General features: G+C 41.7%; 2 protein-coding genes across 2 annotated transcripts; both read left to right on the top strand.

Annotated features, from left to right (window-relative positions):
- The first annotated feature begins 168 nt into the window (after positions 1-168).
- SS18L1 (SS18L1 subunit of BAF chromatin remodeling complex) lies at positions 169-14,069 on the top strand. The gene is made up of 11 exons (XM_058814680.1): positions 169-383; positions 2,908-2,984; positions 3,641-3,725; positions 4,569-4,713; positions 7,292-7,489; positions 8,462-8,626; positions 9,505-9,606; positions 10,016-10,108; positions 10,730-10,849; positions 11,587-11,714; positions 11,929-14,069. The coding sequence occupies exons 1-11, from the start codon at positions 315-317 to the stop codon at positions 11,953-11,955; spliced, it is 1,209 nt and encodes a 402-aa protein (XP_058670663.1). The 5' UTR covers positions 169-314; the 3' UTR covers positions 11,956-14,069.
- Positions 14,070-14,904: 835 nt separating this feature from the next.
- On the top strand, positions 14,905-19,918 carry MTG2 (mitochondrial ribosome associated GTPase 2). Its single transcript, XM_058814558.1, has 6 exons — positions 14,905-15,090; positions 16,194-16,341; positions 16,941-17,056; positions 17,322-17,540; positions 18,182-18,320; positions 18,705-19,918. The coding sequence occupies exons 1-6, from the start codon at positions 14,905-14,907 to the stop codon at positions 19,097-19,099; spliced, it is 1,203 nt and encodes a 400-aa protein (XP_058670541.1). The 3' UTR covers positions 19,100-19,918.
- Positions 19,919-20,678: the final 760 nt, after the last annotated feature.

Below are 20,678 nucleotides of genomic sequence, written 5' to 3'. Positions count from 1 at the left end.
AGCCGGGCGGCCGGGACCGCACCATGTGCGGGCGGCGGGGAGGCGGCGGCGCCTCTGATCCCGTTCCCTCCCCGAACCGGCGCCGCCGCCCCCGTCCCGCCGCCGCGGGGGCTCGGGGGGGCGCGGCGGGGGCGGTGCCCGGCGGAGCGGGGCGCGGCGCCCGCGGGTGTTCGCGGGGCGCAGATCGTACCATCTGCGGGCGCCCCCCTGGCCGTGCACTGCGGAGAATCCTCGCACGGCAATAGCAGCCAGATAATAACAATATTATTAGAGCCTGGAACCGATATATTATAGACACATAAAAATCCCCCACCATGTCGGTTGCCTTTGCTTCTGCTCGCCCAAGAGGCAAAGGGGAGGTCACCCAGCAAACTATCCAGAAGGTAAAAGAGCATGCTTTTATACAGACAATTTTAGACATTTATTCTGCCCATGCTCCTGCAGCTGGAGGCTGATTTCTAGGGCGATCAGGAAAACTCGTGAATTTGCGAGGGCTGCAGAGATGGACAGCTGGAGAGAGAGAGGTGGGGGAAGGAGGAGGAGGAGGAGGTGGAACAAAGCAAAGGTGTTCAGATCGCTGCAAAGAGAGCGAGAGAAGGACGTAGGGAATAAAATCGGGATGGCACGTTATCCCTGCTGCTCGCCAAGGGGAAACGCTGCCAAGCATACATTGGGAAACGGCAATAAAATCTGCAAATATGCGATTAATTTATGATGTATGTCAGCTTCTGGCCCCCAAAGAATCCAACCTAAAAAAATGAATTGAAATAAAATACTGAATTTGCAAGGGTTTTCTTTTGTATCTGGATGCAGAATTTTAATCTCTCAGAAGATAGAGGGAGCACCAGCCACTGGTCTTTTTCATAAACTATTATTATTATTATTATTATTGTGATGTGTTTATTGATGTTTAATGACAAACAAAGGTTTTGAAAGATTTCCTCTGGAGAGGAGATGCCCACATGGGTCTCATGTGGAGGCCAGCTCAGAGAAGTTATTGTTTGCCATTTCCCAGGACTGGCAGCACAAGCAGACCCTGGTACCCTTCTCCTGAGGAAGGTGACGGTCAGGAGCCGCAAGGCTGGAAACATCAATACAGAATGTGATGTTTTTGCTGTCACTGCTGTTTGTCAGGTGCATTTTGCTGTCATTTTGGCCGCTCAGGTGTGAGCTCTGTGAGGTCCCTTCACAGTGACCAGGGCAGGAGTGCCACTGCCAGCACAGCAATTACCCTGTCACCAGCGCTGGGCAGCCAAGCCGTGCTCTGCTGCCACTTTGGGACTTCCCGGGCACAAAAACCCCCTCGGTGGCAGCAGAGCAGAGCTGAGGGCAGGACACACTGCCACCAGAGAGCCCAGAGAGATGACTTGCATCTCAGGAGGCTGTTTGGAAACATCCCATCTTGTGGAGCTCTTGCAGCACGTGGTGTTGTGAACCAATTGTTGGAAATACTGAAATATTTCGGACTCGGTGAATAAGTTTTCCTCTAACCTCCAAATCAGTTGGAATGATTTCATAATTGAGTTGTTTGTAATTAAACCCACACCCACAGACAAAGGGCAAATAAAGTGTCTTCTGTTCGATTTTCAAGCCCTTTCCTTTTTGCATATTCATAAACTTCATGGAAGCTTCAAAATGTTCTTTCTTTAAAAAATAGTGAGTGGAACCATTTCCCATCTCAGGTGCATCTGCTGGCAGGTGTCTTTGGGACTGTCCATCAGTGTTGGGCTGTTGGCAGTGATCTCTCTGACAAACAGCAATGCTGAGGAAGAGACTTGCAGGCACAGGAACTGGATGGGATTTATAGTCAAGAATGGAAATGGAGCAGAGAGAGCAGGAGAAAAGCTAAACTCCAAAAGTCCTCATTAAAGTGAGCTTTTGAGAACATATACAAATTTCAATGAAAAATATTGTTCTTATTTGCATTCATATTACGTAAGCAGCTTATTTTTATTTATTAACTCAATTTTAATAGCCTTTCAAAGCTGTTCCTATCCCAGCATCAAATACTCCTAAAATAGATTTCACACAGAGGAAGTCAGAGCAATAGAGTAGTGCTGGTAGCTCCTCTAAAATAGTTCATCAAAGAGCATTTCCAGGGCAGTGAAATTCAGTTCTGAGCCAGAAATGGTTCTTTCCTCAAGAGCTCTCCTGCCCTGATGGCACAGTGGTTCAAAAGCTCAATCTTGCAAGCACTTGGTAGCAGTGGTACCTACAAGCTCCGTTATGCCAGAGGCAAATCTAAATTTCTACATGCTGGTATTATTTTTTATTCATTCACCTGGAGAAAGTGTGCTGCATTCACAAGAAATCTGGAGGAAAGGGACAAACTAATGTATCTGAAATTTCAGAACAAATCAAAGGGTATTTTAAGCTTTTAATCATATTATGAGCTCATTAAATAAAAGTCAGGACATATTGGGATATAATTCTCTTAAACATGGTTTCAGTAGCTGCAGTGATGCAAATTTTATACTTCTTCAGGTTCAGCTGTCAGCATGCTCAAGGAAAAGGAGTAGGTTTAATTGTTTGAAAGTTTGTTTCCTGCTTAAAATTAGGCATGTTAGTGATACCTGACTTTTGGAAAGGGTTGGGTGATGCTTTGGGATGAGGCAGAGATAACTCACAGTGAAAGTGTTTTCCTTCTTCAATATCAGAATTTATCTGCCATTTAAGGAATGAGCTAAGTGCATGAATTCTTGTCTGAGGATTTCAAGTAACCACTTTAAAGATAACTGTTTATAAGTGAATCAACCGTGTGGCTCAGTAAAGTCATGTGGAGGTAATTTACAACAGCCAAAGCAACAAAACTGCACAAAACATCCAAGGAGGGTGGAGAATCACAAATTACAGGACTTTTATACCATTCTCATAGTAACATGTTCTGGTCCTCTTTCTTTTATGCAGATGCTAGATGAAAATCACCACCTAATACAATGTATTATGGATTATCAGAGCAAGGGGAAAACTGCAGAATGTACTCAGTGAGTATTACAGAGTGGGGAGTTTGTTGGAAATGTTTCCTGAAGGCTGACTCTTGCCTTTGCTCAGTGGCACAGCTGCTGGTTTGCTCTTGGAAACACTCCTGTTCCTTTCTAGGAGCTTTTCCAGTTCATGGAGAACTGTGAAGAAGCAGAAATGGTTCTGCTGGTGCTTGCTTGAGTAAACACTCCAGTTAGAGCACTCTTGAGAAAAATCATGTTCTTCTCAGCTTGCTGGCAGGGAAAACAGGTTTTAGGCTTTGGAGTTGTGGAATTTCATTTCTATCAGAACCCTTGTTAGACAGAGAAGGGAGAAGTGTCTGATTGTTGGAGCAGCTGACTGGGTATCAGTGCTCAAAGATGGAGTCCCAGCTGCACAGTTCAAAGTGCTTTCAAAGGAGGGTGCATTTTGTGTCTCTCTTCCCCCAAGTTTATCCTTTTGAAGTTTATCCTTTTATAAAAGAGGTGTTGAGCACAGTGATCCTTGATGGGAAACATGACAGCACAGACACAGGTCATTGCTACTGCTGTTTATTAGGACAGATTAAAAATGGGTTAAGGTAATTTAACCATTTGTAAATAGAGAAAAAAAAGATAAATACCTGGAATTTTGTGTATTGTTAACCCTTTCCAAATGAGCTTTACTCCTTGTTCTGTAGATACCAACAAATCTTGCACAGAAACCTGGTTTACTTGGCAACAATAGCAGACTCTAACCAGAATATGCAGTCCTTGCTTCCTGCTGTAAGTACCAGTACAATTACTGTAACTAATAATTAGTTATTCGTATAACTAATATCATAGTTATTTCCCTCAGATACATCAGTTATGCCAGAGGGAAATGTTCTTTGATTCTGTCACTGATCACTGTAAATGAACTGTTTTTTTAGTATTTTTCCAGCTGAAAGTTTTGAAGTGGCCAAGTAGACCACCAATCAAAAGTTACTTCTACTGCATTTAAATTATGTTTTATGAGACATTTGTGTTAATCTCTGTCCCATAACTCAAGGGTTATGATGCAGTTGTGCAGATCTGAACAGCTCCATTTGTTCCAGATTCAATATTCTTACCTGTTCCTATTCTATTCTTTACTTGAGGGAAAAAATGCTGCTGATTTGCATCAAAAATCTAATTCAACACTCGGGCATCGGTTTGTCTTTACACATGTTGTTATTCTTGCTCAGTGGATTGGTTTGGGAAGTACCACACACAACACAAGCTGCAGCATAGCTTGGCAAAGGTCAATCTGTCACCACGCTCCTGTGTTGTCTTTGCTAATGCATTGGTTGTGTTTGGAAACCCATGTGAGTGCAGGGGAACGAGCACGGGAGCCACACTGTGACAAACACAGTAATTTCAGGCCCTTCACTGTGCTGCTGCCTGTCAGCTGCTCTGCCGCGCTCAATGCCATTCACACAGAGGAGTCAAACCGAGGAAGATTTACCCAAAAAATCGAAGCAAACACGCGTTTAACCCAGGCAGTTTTCAGTCATAGCCAGGCTAATTTAGGGGGGCTGCTATTTTTCTAATTCAAAACCTAACCAAAAAAAATAAAAATTTGCTTTTTCCTCCCCGTTTGTTTCGCAGCCACCAACGCAGAACATCAACTTGGGCCCGGGAGGGATGAGTCAGAGCGCGTCCAGCCAATCCCTCCACTCGCAGAGCAACCTCGGCGACGCCATCGGCAGCGGCCTCCCTCCCTCCTCCCTCATGCAGAGTCAGATCAGCAATGGTGAGCCCCGCTCCCCTTTGTGCTGCTTCGCTGTTGCCTGGCAACAAAATCATTAATGCGGAATATACTTAGAGAGCTGGGAAAGACCTCTCCTAACTCACCTCTCGGGCGTGTGGGGGTTTTCAGGCTCGTGCTGGAATCACCACAAAATGGCTACAGGCAGGGGTGAGGTTGGTTTCTGCAGGGTGCTTTGTGTTTCTGAAGAGGAAATTAAAGACTCTTTATTTTTTTTAAATGCATGATGAAAATCACCGAGTGAAGATGCATCCAAGTTTTTAGTGAGAAAAAATGATGTGTTGCAGTATTTTTGTCATGGAAGTGGCAGGGTTGGCCAGGGTAAAATGGAATTGCTTGCATGACTAACCACACAACCAAGCCTCCAGACTGCAAAGACCTTCCAGGATCCATTTCTCCTTACAAATCATTTGGTGTTGCACCAGTCTTTGTCCTCTACAGAAGGTTGTACTACACAGGCAAAGAATTTGCACAGACATTTCATATGAATATGATAATATAATCTGTTTGGTTTTGTTCATGCGACTAAGCTAATTAAAAAACCAATTTTTAATATGTGCATTTTATATTATGAATAATCTGTTTGTGTTGTAGATCACAGTTATTCAGTCAGTTGTTTCTGTGGGTGTCTCCCAGAGCAACAGAGAGCAAAACCAGTTTCTATAAATAGAAATATCTGATTGTAAAATCACAGACCTTGGCAGGGGGACTCAAGAGCAGACACAAGCCATGAAATTACTTCTGAATTTTTGAAAATCCCTTTGTGGTCAAGCCTATTGTACCTTTTACACAATTGGATAAGGGACCTGTAAAGTGAACTTACTACATTTTTCAGGGCCTTTGTTTTGAAAGATTTAATACTGAGTATGAGTAATATATTAACTCAGTCAAAACATTGTTTTGCGTTGTTAAGAATAGAAATTTTCAGTGCTACTGTTGTTGGTTTTCTGATTTCCTCCCCAGCCTCCTCCAGATCTCTGGAGTAATTGCTGCTGATTGAAGGAACCAGACTGGAAGCCATGAGAACTGGACTCATCCACATATTTTCCCTTACAATCACAAATTAGCCAACCCTTTTTTTTTCTTATTTTAAAGAGGGCCAAGAATCTCTAATTTTTCCCATGCAAATAAGGGAAGGTTTACCAACACTTGCTTCACTCCACCTCTCACTCAAGGCAACTCTATCTCCATTCACACACTGTGGCCTTGTGTTGCACCAGGATCAGCTTTACAACTTAAACAAACCAGAGAAAAACACAGAGAGAATTTTCTCTAGCAGCATTTTGACCCAGCTCCACTGATTTCAGAAATGTCTCTCTTTATCTCTTGTTGAAACTGCTGCTTGCATCTCTTCATCAGAGGAAAATATCATAATTTACAGCAAATGTTCTAATTTTGATGTCTATGAAAACCATTAAGGTTAATTAATGAGGTTTGTACTAAATGAGTTAGATGATTTTCAGAGACTGCAGATACACTCAATAACCCTGAATTAAAATATCATTATTTAAACATTGCAACACAATTCTGCCTCTTCTAAGGATTCTGCATTCTACCTAAATTAATTGAGACTGACAACAATAGGGCTGAATTTAGACAGACAGCAATATGCACCATCACAGCTTGGATAGTAACAATCTACAGTGAAAACAACTTTGTAAAACTCATTCATAAAACTATTTCCACCAATAAACAACAAATAAGAACCCCATTTTCCCCAATATTAGCTACCCAACTGCAACAGAATTCTGAAAAATAAGCACATTGCCAGAAAAGCAGGATGATACAAATCCAGGATGTATCTGGAGCAGTCTGATGATTACATCCTGATGTTGGAAAGGGAGGAACAACTGGGATTGTAATGGTGAATTGGAAAATTTCTCTTCCTCTTCCTGAGGTACTTCCTGAGGTACTTTTAGTCAAACTTCAGGAAAGGGAGAGATAGGCTTGTTCTCTGAGCAGAGGCTGCATTGGTACTTCAGAAGCCCCAGCTAAGAAGGTGAGCTGGTTATAGAGGAACTATATAGTTATAGATAGTTATATATGCTAGTTATATAGTACTAGTTATATATAGTTATATCCACTATATAGGAAAAGTGGATGCAGCAATGTGCAAAGTGTCTCTCAGCCACTGCTGTGCCTTCCCATTGTCACTGCCTGTGTGAAGGGGGAAAAGGAATCAGCTGGAGGACAAGAGGAAGGAAAGGGCAAATTTCCAAAGGCTGGGATGTTCACAGAGTCCGTGTATTTTCTGAAGAACCTGAAATTACTGGCATTTTTTAATTCTGCTGCCTGCAGGGAAGTGGTTGTAGGGCACTGCTGCTGGTTTTGTTCTTCTCATCTGCAACCTTGTACAGCCTGGATTTGGCTGCCAGGAAGAAGAGGTTTGCTTTAACTGTGCAGCAGGCACTTTTAATTTGAATGTTATAACAGGGAGTGCTAATAATGAAGATTTTGGTTTTTTGTTTTGCCTTATCATAAGGTATTTCAGAAGGGCCTCGTGCTCACTGTGCTTTGCCAATAACAGCTGAGATTTTCCTGTTGCTCTCTCTAATGTTTGTAGGTCCTAACCACGTGTCTATGCAGCAGTCAGGCCAGAACACCATGCCCACGACCTCTCTGAGCATGACAGTGAGCAGCCACGGGACTGGCCCTGGCTACAGCCACACAGTGCCTGCCTCTCAGAACGTGCCCATGCAGGGCCAGGGCTCCATCGGCAATTACGTCTCCCGGACAAACATCAACATGCAGTCCAACCCAGGTAACCCCTCTGCCTGCTCCTGGGCCACCCTGGCTTCCCTCTGACCTCAGAGGGTTTGCCACACGTCACTTTGTTCTGTAAATATTTCCTGTAGACAGCTGCAAACGTACCTGAGGGACAGAGAGCTTTCAGACATCTCTGAATTTCCAGGTGTCAGGTGCCAGTGTAATTCAGAGCAGTTTAACACTTGCTTTAACTTTGGCTGACTCCCCACGGTTAGGGCTGAGCTGGGGAAAAGAGGGTGCAGCAGCATTGTCTGATAGCCCTGGCAGCAAATCCCACAGCCATGGGAGGGATCTGAGCAGCACCTTTGCCCAAGCACAAAGAACCTGCCAGGGTGTAACACATTCACTGTTTGTACATTACTAGTTCATTTTGTTATTTTATTGGTACTTCACATTGTTTGCAGGGCATTAAGAAACTAGCAGACAACTCAAAAAAAAGTTTTCTAGTTGAATCATATTGAATGGGATGTCTGATGCTTTAGAATTCTTTACAGCAGCATGACATTTAGGAATCAAATAAATCCTAGTATATCAGTTTACCTAAACTCTATAATCATCAGGTGTATGAGAAGAAGGAAGCAGAAGAAATAATACATTAGAAAAGAAATGCAGCAATTAAATAGTCAGGAGGTAGACAGGAACAAACATCATTTCTTGTTTCTTCCTTTAACCCTACTGCAATAAGGTTTACATTCTTTTAAGTAAGCTAATAATAATCAAGGGCTGGGTGTATTTTTAAACATCTGCTGAAGCAAATGGCAAGAACTGACCATGTAATAAGAGCCCTTCTGGATTCCAGTGCAGAAGAGTAGAATAAATCCAGTAGGAAAACATCTCCCCCTGTGGAAAATTCACAGAATTATCAGGATGCATGTTAGCTGAAGGTTTTAGCTTGCTTCTAAAGAGACTAGGAGAGAACTGCCCCATGTTCATCTTTGGAAAACAATCTTTTCCATGTCCATTGTAGTCTCCATGATGCACCAGCAAGCAGCAACGTCACATTACAACTCAGCACAAGGAGGGAGCCAGCACTACCAGGGACAATCCTCCATTGCCATGATGAGCCAGAGCAACCAAGGCAACAGCATGATGGGGCAGCGACCCATGGGCCCTTACAGAGCTTCACAGCAAGGTAAAACTGCAATCAGATTATTGATAGAACTCTCATTACTCTGATGACACTCAGTCTGTCACATTTACAAGCAGAGAATCCCAGCCAGGAGCACAGGAAATCCTGAATGGTGCAAGTATCATGACAATGAGATGAACTTGAATCTATTTTCAAGATTCATCTATTTAATTATTTTGGGTGTTTAGAAAAATAATTCTGTCCAAAAGGGATCATAAATCTCTAAAGAAAAGATAAACAATTTGATATACAGCTCATTCAAGGCACTGGGAACCTATTCAATTCTTTCTTATGGTGCTGGATCAGCCCTAACATGGCACAGTTAGCAAGGAACACATTTCTGGAAAGAGGATACATTTTGCCAGCAATTAGAATGAAAAATTAGGCCAAGGAAAGGAAAACACCAGAGGATAACTACCATGCTCTAAGACGTCTCTGTATAAAGTTCTAAGAGGTAATAAAGCTGCTACACTGATTCTAAAATAAACTGAATTTTGCTAAGAAACAATGTATTTTCATTAATGTATTAATGAAAATATATTTAATTCTGACTGTGCTCTTGAGCATGGAATCCATTCCTGTGCTTTCTTTCTAATAACTCAGATTAGTAGATGAAATGCAGCCCTTACTTTCGGTGTTGCTGCAGAAGTGAGGCATTGTAGGATGTGTTACTGACTGTTGTGAGATTTCATTTTCAGCCATCTTTGTCTGAAAATACAAATTTATTTCCTTTTTCTAGTGAGATAAACATCTTTATAACTGCTCTCAATTGTTTGCTTTTCCAGACATAAACTTTGTTTTCTTAAAAAAAAAAATTAGATAAGAGAAACTCATCCCTTAGGAGTGCACAGGCTCAGTCCGCCTTGTCTTGTGCCTTGCAGGTTCCTCGCAGCAGTACATGGGTCAGGAGGAATATTACAGTGAGCAGTACAGCCATGGCCAAGGCTCATCAGAACCTATGAATCAGCAATACTATCCAGATGGTAATTCCTCTGTGCTGGGCTCACTGTGATACTGCTCAAGTGCAGAGCACCACGACTGCCACGTCCAAGGGCATGGCAAAGCTATTGTGCTTCATTTCCAGTTTCAGTGCTGGAAAATGAGAATCCCAGGGGATGGGAGCCTGGTACAAAACATGCACATCAGTGCACCCTGCTATATAAACTGCTCCAGTTTATAAAAGCCCAGTTTGGATTAGTAAACACAAGAGTTCTATCTGTTGGTGTGACTTTCCTTGCCTCGTATTCGATATTCTCCCTAAGGAGTCTGTATTTGCTTTTAGCCTCATCTTGGTGCATAAGCAGCTTCATAAAATATATTAAATATACATTCAACACTGTGTCTATGGTCCCATTAAGAAGGTATCTGACAAATCCTTGTGACTCCTTGCAGGACATGGTGATTATGCCTATCAGCAGTCATCCTACACTGAACAGAGCTATGACCGGTCCTTTGACGACTCTACACAACACTACTATGAAGGAGGTAGGAAAACACAGCAAAATCTTAACAGTAAATTCAATATATTATTGAGATATCTGAACTCTAAATTAACTGGTACTATTAACTGAATTATGATGAAGCAAGGTGCATTTAGGAGAAGCGATGTCTCCTATAGAGCCTCTGTTCATTTTGTTGTTTCAGGATACAGCAAATGGAATTTCCTTCATAGGTATTTGAAAAAAAATACCAGTAACAACTAGATAAGTGGTCTTTCTGGGATAAATGAATAAACATCATTATCTAGAAGAAAATAAAATGAGAGGGCTTCTTGAGAAAGCAGCTATTTACCCTGGCAGACTTATCCTTGTGACGTTTTCTTCTGAAGCCCTTCTGGGATAAAAAAATTCCTTTGGGGAGCAGGTTGTTTGTTTCTTTGTTTAGTGATGTGTATAAATAAGTAACTGACCTATTCAAAAGAATTAAAAATCACTGGAGAAAAAAACATCTTGCTTGGCAACATCCAGCCATCTGTTTCTAAGAAAAGTATTTGTGTATGAGTTCTAGACCGAGGCTCCTTACACCTTTGTTTTCCTCATCATCCACATGTACAGTGAAATATCTGCCTCATCTCTGACCAAACAATTCCAATATTTCCCTTTCCAGGAAATTCTCAGTACAGCCAGCAGCAGGCAGGATACCAACAGGGAGCTGCACAACAGCAAACATATTCCCAGCAACAATACCCAAATCAACAGAGCTACCCAGGACAACAGCAAGGATATGGTAAGAAAACTTTCAGTCAAGTGTTTGCAGTGTTTCACTCTGATGCCTCCATTCCTAAGCTAAAATAGGCTGCAAACTATTTCCTTGATTAACCTTGGATTAACAAGGTACCAAAATTAGCCAAAGTTCTAGTAAAGGGATTCTGGGCAGTAACATACATAAGTGTAGCACTGCACTCCATCCTGAATCTCTCTCTCTTTTGCCAGAAGTTAGAAAATACACATTTTCTTCATGTTGACTTTGTGTTAAACATCATCAGGAGGTCACTGCCTGGGTTCCCAGGCCTCCTACACACCTAGTTCTTCTGAACTGACATGACAAAGAACATCAGCAGTCCAGAGGATCACTCCTCTGCTACTTATGGTGGCACAGCCAGATTAGAGAGGAATTTAAACATGCAGTTGTTACTAAAATAAAGGCCAGGTAATTTGCACAGAGATCATAACTGAGCTGTGCCAATACAGATTTCAAAGAGGCTTCACTTAGAAGTATTATGACATTTCTTGAGCAAAGTTTAAAATCTGAAGTTTACACTGCTGCAACTACATCATTATTAGTATTAACACCTCCTAGTGTAAACCTAGAGGGGAGGTCTGGGCAGAATTTACTCACAGTTCTTACTCACATAGATTACTTTGTTAGCATCATGTTTTAGATTGTGTTAGCTCTTAAAAACTCCAGCAAATCAAGGCTGTAATAGATTTTACTGCCTGTAATGGATTTTACTGTCTTCTCAGGTCCTGCACAAGGAGCCTCTTCACAGTATTCCAGCTACCAACAGGGACAGGGGCAGCAATATGGAAGTTACAGAGCTTCCCAAACAGGCCCATCCGCTCAGCAACAGAGGCCTTATGGCTATGAGCAGGTAAATTCTCTAAATCTCTGCTCTGAAAGAGCAGATCTGGCTGTTAGCTCTGTCTATAAATCTGTCTGGTAATTTGGTGCAGGTATATGGGTGATACTTCAGTAGGTCTTGTAAAATTCACAGACCAAAAGAAATTGCCTAATTTACAGTAAGCCTCCAATATATTATCCTTCAAAATTTCTATTTCTTCTTTTTTTTTTTTTTTTTTTTACAGGGACAATATGGAAATTACCAGCAATAAAAGAACACAGTGCTGTGTCAGATTCCTTTCAATAGTATCTCAATCTTTTGAACTGGATGTACAGGCAGTTTTGACTAATTGTAATATGTTGGTTACCCCTTAGCACAAAGCAGCGTCTGTATGTGAACAGTGTTCATTTCATGCTGGATATGAAGCAGTGCACTACTGGTAACAAGACAATGCTTTAATGGTTTGATATTTGGTGCTGTGTATAGTACTGTATGTTGATACAACACAGAAGTTTTCCATTTTACCCTCTCTTGTCCCATTCTTGATGTTTCTGAATAGCTTTAGGATCATTAGATCACAGTTGTGCCCCGTTCTGGAAAACAGCCAGGTTGTTCTGCAGTCTGGCCCAATGCAAAGCCCATCAGTCACATCTCAGTCCAGGGAAGTTCCCTGTGGTAAGTTATTGATCTCTTTTAAACTGGATGCATTGAAGATTACCTGCCAGCCTCCAAAATCCATGGCTCTTCAGTTTACTTCTGCAGAACAAGGGGATGGATACATTCCTTATGAAATGTCAGTTCTATGCTGTATGACAAAAAATAACTGCAACTTCTATAATACCTACCCAAATCCTATAATTCAGTAATCTGCAAAAGTCCACATTTCTGTTGTGTTGGTACAGAAAGAGGATCCAAACCTATGATCATAGAAATGTTAATAAATAGAGGCACCTTTTGTATGTCCATGAAAACAAAGGTATTTCTGTCATGGAAAGAAAACCAGAAGGGAGCTCTGAGACCTGCACTGTCAGCCTGCTCGACATCAATATTGCTTCATATCGTGCTTAGCTGAGAAAAACACCTGGCAGAAGTCCCACCTTGAATATCCTACTCCAAATTTTATAACTTGCATATACATTTTTGTGCCAAATTTTGCAAGCAGGTGGCTGGCATCCTTCTTTATTCTGATTCTTGTGCTGCCCTTGCTCAGATTCCCCAGCAAGCATTATAACCATAAATATTGTCAAATTTGGTGGTCTGTTGTTCTCACAGCTCATCATCACTTTTATTTTCCTATTGTAGCTTGACAGAAAAATAGTTCAGAGGTAAAAGAAAAAAAAAAGCATTATTATTGCAGACAAGCAATTAAATTCAGCTTTAATTGCGAGACACTTGTGCATATAGAGAGAGGAGCTATTAATGGGGTCAACCAGTGAGAGAATACCTATAGAGGGAGAATTTAGAGAGAAAAACTAGTGGTATGTAAAAATCAGTATGAACAATGTAAGTCTCTTCTATTCAATTTTATATGTTCTTATAAAGTCTTGGGGGGTGGAAAAAAGGGCACTTTTAAAGTGCTTATATAAGTGTTAAACAAAATACTGTGTCCAAATTTCTCTGAAGCAAAAAGTTGGGGTGGCTGTGTAGCCCACAAACATTTTTTGATATGAGATTAACTGCAAATTTACAAAAGTAAATACACTGTGTAGGATTTTCTCCTTTTCTTTGTCTGACTGGTGTTATTTATGAGATTTCAAGTACTTTATATTTTGAAAAACAAAGACCACGAGGAAAACACATCTCTCAATTCATTACTTTTTTTTCCTTTAGAAGAAAATCTTTAACTGGACAACTAGGAAGTTTACTGTTAAATGTTGTCCAAGCACTGTCCTTCTTATGTTAATAATTTCAACTACTGGAAAAATAGAAGACTTTTTTTTTTCAGTCAGTCCTCATTTCTCTCATCTTTCCTGCTGGTGTTTTCATACAAATAAGTACTCTCAAATAGCAAGGAACAGAAAGGAAGTAAGATTGTTTTCTTTATAATAATTACTATTACAGGTAGCCAGAAGAATGCAATATTGCTCTTTGCCTATTTGGGAATATGCCTTTTATGTGGTTTTTGAAAGTGCTGAAATGCTTTTGAGAGAATATGAACAACACTTAAACTGAAACAGCAACATTACATCAATCTGAAATGTCTTACATTAAGAACTTCGTGAATGTTGTGTATATAATGTATTTGAAAGAGCACTTTGAAAATAGTTTGTACATTTATTTCCTAATTTATACATGATTTTTGGTGTTAATATTTCTAATTGTTAATAACAAAACGTTTATTTAATGTGTCATCCATTTTTATGTATCAATGTGGAAACAAAGTGATGCCAGCATTTTGACTTCTTCCATGAATTGTATCATTTTCTGTTTTGTAATACAGAATGCTTGAAAATGGTTTAGTTTAAATATTATCTGAAAGTGGATTTGGTGGTACTTTCCTTGTGGCAGATGGAATGGGTAGCACAGGTTACCCTTTCCTTGGAGATGCTGATGGGGAGAGCTGGCCATGCCCCAGCACAGAAATCCCCGGGTGCTGGGCTGATCCCGGCGTGGGCAGCAAGGAGGGAGAATTCTGCTCCTCCATAAGGGCATGGACCTGCTGGAGAGGACCCAGACTGATCAGAGAGATGGAGCAGCTCTGCCACGAGGAAAGGCTGAGAGAATCGCGATTGCTTAGGGGAACTTCGGGGTGCCTTCATTGCAGCCTTCCCGTGCCTGAAGGGAGCTGTGAGAAAGACGGAAAGAGACTATTTATAACGGGCTGGAGTGACAAGACAAGGGGAAATGGCTTCAAGCTGGCAGAGGGCAGGGTTAGATGGGGTTTGAGGGCAGGGTTAGATGGGGTATGAGGAGGATGCTCGGTACTGCGAGGGGCGGGAGGCCCTGACACAGGGCGCCCAGAGAAGCTGTGGCTGCTCCAGCCCTGGAAGCGCTCAAGGCCAGGCTGGAGGGGTTTGGTACAAGCTGGGATAGTGGAAGGGGGAACGAGATGATCTTTAAAGTCCCTTCCAACCCAATCCATTCTGGATTCTGTGCCTCGCGGCTTCCCTCAGCGCTCACGGGCTGGGGCGGGGCTGAGGCGGGTCGGGGCTGCCGGGGGCGCGGCTTCGCCGCAGCGGCTGCGCCCGGGAGGCCGAGGCGGGGCTGTGCCTGTCCCTCCATGGCGGTGCTGTGTGGGGCCGGGCTGGGCACCTCCCTCAGGCGCTGCGGGGCCGGGGGGAGCGGCCGCAGCCCCTGGAAGCCGCTGCTGGTGCTGCTCAGCCCGCCCGCTTTCTCCACGGGCTGCCCCCGGTGCGCCAAGGACAGGCGGCTGAGGCAGAAGAGAGCCATTTCCGAGCGGCAGCTGGTGAGTGCTGGGCTCTCCGCGGGTTCGGGGTGCCTCCCGCCGCTGGCCCTGCTGGAGTGAGGAAATACTGGCTAAAATATAATTGACTTACAGAATAGTGAGGAAATGAGTCGGCCCCGCGATATTCTCGGTGCTCACAGTGATCGTAGTAGCGGTTCTCTTCCCCTTTGGCCTCCTTGGGCGGGAAGTATCCATAAGTCTAGAAGGTAAAAAGGTTTTTAAAGCTAAAGGTCTAAAAGGGTGTTTTAGCTTTAAATCTAAAATATTATTTTGTTTCTCACTGGTTTTTTAGTCTTGCGGTGTAGTCAGCTGCCAAACAAGCATCACTTTATGTCAGAGAAACTTCAGGGTCCTAGAACTTATTCTTCATCTTATTTTTATATTTACACATCTCTGAAAAATCTTATTTTTTAATGAACCATAAATCACTCCCCATTAAAAGCTATAGTTTAATCTTTCGCCATGTGGTGGTGCCAAATACTTTCTAAAAGAGGCTTTTTAGTAGTGGTATAAATTTGCTTATCAAAAGTTCAGGTGAGAGGAGGTTTTTTTCAGTTGTTTATCTTTGGTATCATAACATTAATAAAACTTTTTCTCCCTCACGTACTATTTGTCCGTTTATTTAGAGTGACCCTTAAAGCCCATTCTCATTATTGAGTCCCTTAGTAACTGAGAGAATTAGAAAGTTCCCATGATCACAGTCATGCTTTCTATTTTTTTCATCCCTCTGTGTAAACAATTCCACCTGTCAATGAATGTACTTCCCTAATATTTTCCCTTGGGAATTTCAGCCTCTTTTCTGGAGATAGATGAAGTTATATTAACATAGCATAGCCTAAGGCATTTGCTTTTTGAAAAGTTCTTAAAAACACTTGAAAGATGAGGTCTGATTTTCTTTATTATTACACTCAGTAGACTGAATTTAGTTGATCTGTGAATGCCAAGAGTTCTGGTTCAGAGTTCTGCTTTCTTTTTTTTTTTTTTTACTGTTGAATGAAATTCATCATGGCTAAAAATAGCAGGTCTGGCTAATAACTAAAACTTCTTGGAAGCTGAGTCTGATAAATTGTATTTAAAGGTAGCAACCCCCACCCTTGTTGCAGACACGTTATTTCGTGGATCAGCGGAAAGTGCGCGTGGTTGGAGGACAAGGAGGAGACGGGGGCCAGTCCTTCCACAGTGAGCCCAGAAAAGTGTTTGGAGGTCCTGATGGTGGGAATGGAGGTGATGGGGGTCATGTCATTTTTAAAGGTAAACCTCACTGAATTTGTTCAGTTCTGTGCTGTTGTCTTCTTGCTTAACACCCCACCCCAGCAAAAACAGCCCTGCATGGATGGTAAATGGCAAAAGGTTAAAATGGTTATTTCTGTATAAAATGTCTTTGCTTTTGAAGTTTTGTCCTGAGCTGTGATAAGGGGGACATAAATGACACTGACAGCCTTAGAAAGAATTTTGAAAATTGAGGTATTTTGCAGATACTTTAGTGAGTGGTGCCTGACTGTGTTATGTTAAGATCTGGTTAAATTTTCCTCTTAAGATGAATAAAGCTGCTTCTGCCACCACTGTGCTGTAAAATCTAATCTAGCAAATTAATTTTGGTTTGGAATGACCACATTAATAAACCTAAGCAGGTAAGTACAGACAGTTAAACTTCGTCACAACTTAGATTGATGTTAGTCTTCCCTGATATCTTATTGTTGAGACAGTAAATAAAACATAGGGACAATAAATAGTAAATAGGATGTGCACTCATGCAATATTCAAAAAGGGGAAGAACAGTCGTGAATTGTCTTTTCCGTGCCTGTTTTACTAAAGCAGTGTGTTCAAAATGTATGTATTTTGCTTTTCAGCTGACCAGCAGATGAAATCACTTGCTTCAGTGTTCCGCTTCTATCAGGGCTTTCACGGAGAGAGAGGAGGAAGCAAAAACTGTTATGGAGCTAACGGTGCACACAAGTATGTTAAAGTAAGTGTTGTGTGGTAGCTTGGTACATGGCTGATTTTCAGTCTGGAGAACCTTATTGTGTGCAAATCTCATGTGTGATGGAGGGTGAATGTCTGACAGTGCTGTTTGAGTTCAGAAAGTGAGTTTCATGAAAGACAATTCTCTTTCTGGGCTCCTCACCTTGAGAATATATAGGAGTGATTTTCAGCAAATCTGAAATCAGCTGGTGGAGGATCTGCTGCAGGCTTTGAGCTTCGGTGTGATGCTTGCACCTCTTCCCTTTGAGGTCCCTGTTGGTACTTTGGTGAAGGAGGATGGTGAAGTTGTGGCTGACCTCACCCAGCATGGAGAGGAGTACATTGCAGCTCATGGAGGAGCTGGAGGGAGAGGGAATCGCTTCTTTCTGTCCAACGAAAACCGCGCTCCGAAATTATTCACTCCAGGAGAGCCCGGTCAGGAGAGGGTCCTTCATCTGGAGCTCAAGACAACAGCTCATGCAGGACTGGTGAGTTTCTGTTGGTTCAGCTTCCACTTGACTGACTGAAGAAATAATGTGAGAGAACATTTTCTTGGCCCCTGGCTTGCTTGTGTGGAGACACAGCTCGATGCTTTCTTGCTTTTACTTGGTAGAAGGGTGTCCAAAGTGATTCACAGAGCTGTCACTCTCATGCTACTTGGTGTTGTCCCACTTCTGCTAAAATCCCTACTATACATAGAGAAACAAGATTCATCAGTGGTTACTGATGATGTACAGCAGCTTTGTCTGCTGGTTCTGCACATGAACACTACAGTATAGAGAATTCTTTTAAATTGGTTTATTTTCTTGGTTTGGTTTTTTTCCCCCTATATTATAAAGTTCAAATCATCTGTTTCATCCCTGTATTTATCTTTTTGCAGATCTTAAACATTTGACTTTGTTAGTGACAGGTTTGTCATCCTCTGAAATGAAAAATCTTCGATTTTGAGCTTAAGCTATTTTTGTATTTGAGTATGGAAATATTCTAACACCAGCTGGCAAACCTGTGAAAGTTATGCTTTGCTGCAAAATGTTCTTGATGTAGTCCAACAACTGCAGAATAACTGTCTGGTCTAGTAGAATTTTGCAGATTTGCTAAAGATTGAGACATTTGTGTGTTTGTATTCCAGGTGGGCTTTCCCAATGCTGGCAAATCCTCACTTTTGAGAGCCATCTCCCGGGCAAAGCCAGCTGTGGCTGCCTACCCATTCACAACCCTAAACCCCCACGTTGGCATTGTCCACTATCAAGACTATGAACAAGTGGCAGGTAAGAGTTTGAAGTTTGTTGTGTGTACCTTGAGAGCAATTCATGTCACCTTTGTAAATGCTTTAAAATGCTGCAGAAAGAGATTCAGGAGTTCTGTAGTGTTCTTGCTAGTTCTAAAGAACTTCAAAGAAAACTGTACTGAAAGCCCATTTCACGTTCACTTGTAGTGCCAAACTGTCAATCTGTATTTTGTGTGCACTGGAGTAATCTAAATTTAGGTGTTTTAAAAGATAACAGCAGCAAACTTAGCATGAGTTGTGCTTTAATACTGAGGCACTGAAACATAATTCTAAAAGTACTGTCACTGGCTAGTAAAAGACTGGGGGGGATTTTTGAGGGTTTTTTATTGCATCTGCTGGATTCACTGTGAAATTTCCCTTGCAGTTGCTGACATTCCTGGCCTAATCAGAGGTGCTCACCAGAACCGTGGGCTGGGCATGGCCTTCCTGAAGCACATCGAGCGCTGCCGCTTCCTCCTGTACGTGCTGGACCTCTCTGTGCCCCAGCCCTGGAGCCAGCTGCAGGACTTGAAATATGAACTGGAAGCATATGAAAAAGGCTTGTCTGACAGGCCTTGTGTTGTGGTTGGGAATAAGGTTGACCTTGCTCAGTCCAGGATCAATCTGGCACTCCTCAGGGAGCAGGTAGCTGAGAGGGTCATTGCAGTGTCTGCTCTGACAGGGGAGAACTTGGAGGAGCTGCTGTTGCATCTGAGAGAACTCTATGACACTTGTGTGAAAACAGAACAGTCACAAGGACAAAGCCCAGTCAAGTGGTAGAAGCCACAAGTGCTGTGAGCTGTGCTGGAAGGAGAACAAAGTTAAAATAGCAGTTTGATTTGAGTGCCTCTCTGTGACTGGGGCTTGCTGTGGGTTGTTTTTGTTGTTTATATGGAAGGGCACAGCATGGGGATTTGTTCTGGACTGCTGCTTTGGAAACATTGGTTTGTTTGTTTGTTCACCTTTGAGGTGTCTCTGAAGTTTTACAGCACAGATTGAAAATTGTAATCATGGTAGGAGTTGAACTGGAAGCCTGGCTCTTGTTTGGCATACTATGGAATGAAGAGATTGCTGTCTAGTAAAAATGACTGAAATTCAGGATCTGTAGATGTTGGCTTATTTTATGAAGTGTACTGAAGTCACTTTCTCAATTTTCACAAATCAAAAGTTCTAAAATAAAATCAGGTGGTCCCATGTTATATGTTTTTATATGATGGCAAGTTTCAGTCATGTCTTAAAACTTTTCTCCTGTTGTGGTGTGGATTTTTCTCCTCAGAGGGAGGCACAGCTCAGTAATGAGCATGAAAAAACTGCAATTAGTGACTGAGATTATTTTCTCATTAATATAAATAATTTACTATATTTAAATGCTGGCAGCAGCTAAGTAGCTGAATAAACTGGCCAGGAACCAACCATTTGAGACTCACATCTGAGTTTTCCCATTTAGGAATCTCAGGCAGTGTTCTGAGAAATCCTAGGCTTAGATACATAAAATAAAATAAACATTTAGTTCTTTGTGTGTACGTGTCCCCTTTTTTTTTCAACTGTATCATTTTATGGACTGTGTTCTTAAACTTTAGGAATTCAGGAATCTTAATTTAGAACAGTGATCTTTGCCCTCTCCTCGTACTGAAAGAAGAGCTGCTTCTATATACTCTGGTCATATTTTCTGTAAAAGATTGTTATCTTAATAATGGAAAGTCAAAATTCATCAAAACATATAATTAAACTTTTTCATAAGGGACCTGAACAGGCTTGTGGGGTGCTGAGACACAACACTGTCAGAAATAGAGGAAATTAATGAGTGGATATGAAAAACACTAAGCTGTAGCCTCTAACCACTTTTTGTAATACACCACAGTGAAGGTGATAATTCTCTCTGCTTATTTCTCTGCACATTTTTGATTTCATCCCTGGCAGTCTGATGCTTCTGCATGGAACATCCTTAAAAGCAGGTTTTTAATTCTGAAAAAGGACAGGTCAGCTTGGAAGCCTGAATTGATTAATAAATTATGGCCAACCCAGTAGTTACCTCTCCTAAATTCACATTCTGAGTATTTCTACTTGTGGTCACGTGTGGGGAGTAATCTCTGCATTATAAGCATTGATGTTGGTATAAATAGGATCAGGAAAAATTCAAAACTAATATTAAATCCTAAAGTCTCTCCTGTGTTTTGCTTCATCCCTGGGATTTACTGAGTTGAATTAAATAGAAGTTAATATTCAGTTCTGTTCTTCTGTTTGGCTTTGTGCAGCATTTTTAGGCTTCACTGCTATTCTTCCTGCTATTACTACATGCTTTTCAACCACTTTTAATAAAACCAGGGGAAGGTTGCCTGAACATCAAAGCTGGTGCAGC

Source organism: Ammospiza caudacuta, chromosome 15, assembly GCF_027887145.1.
Source record: "Ammospiza caudacuta isolate bAmmCau1 chromosome 15, bAmmCau1.pri, whole genome shotgun sequence".
Lineage (NCBI taxonomy): Eukaryota > Metazoa > Chordata > Aves > Passeriformes > Passerellidae > Ammospiza > Ammospiza caudacuta.
This window is presented reverse-complemented; position numbering and strand designations above follow the sequence as displayed.

Excerpts from the sequence above, each read along its gene's own strand:
- SS18L1 (XM_058814680.1), top strand. The coding sequence starts at position 315 with ATGTCGGTTGCCTTTGCTTCTGCTCGCCCAAGAGGCAAAGGGGAGGTC. Across the intron at positions 384-2,907 it reads CCCAGCAAACTATCCAGAAG|ATGCTAGATGAAAATCACCA; the intron begins GTAAAAGAGCAT and ends TCTTTTATGCAG. Across the intron at positions 9,607-10,015 it reads TCAGCAATACTATCCAGATG|GACATGGTGATTATGCCTAT; the intron begins GTAATTCCTCTG and ends GACTCCTTGCAG.
- MTG2 (XM_058814558.1), top strand. The coding sequence starts at position 14,905 with ATGGCGGTGCTGTGTGGGGCCGGGCTGGGCACCTCCCTCAGGCGCTGC. Across the intron at positions 16,342-16,940 it reads GGGTCATGTCATTTTTAAAG|CTGACCAGCAGATGAAATCA; the intron begins GTAAACCTCACT and ends TTTGCTTTTCAG. Across the intron at positions 17,541-18,181 it reads CAACAGCTCATGCAGGACTG|GTGGGCTTTCCCAATGCTGG; the intron begins GTGAGTTTCTGT and ends TTTGTATTCCAG.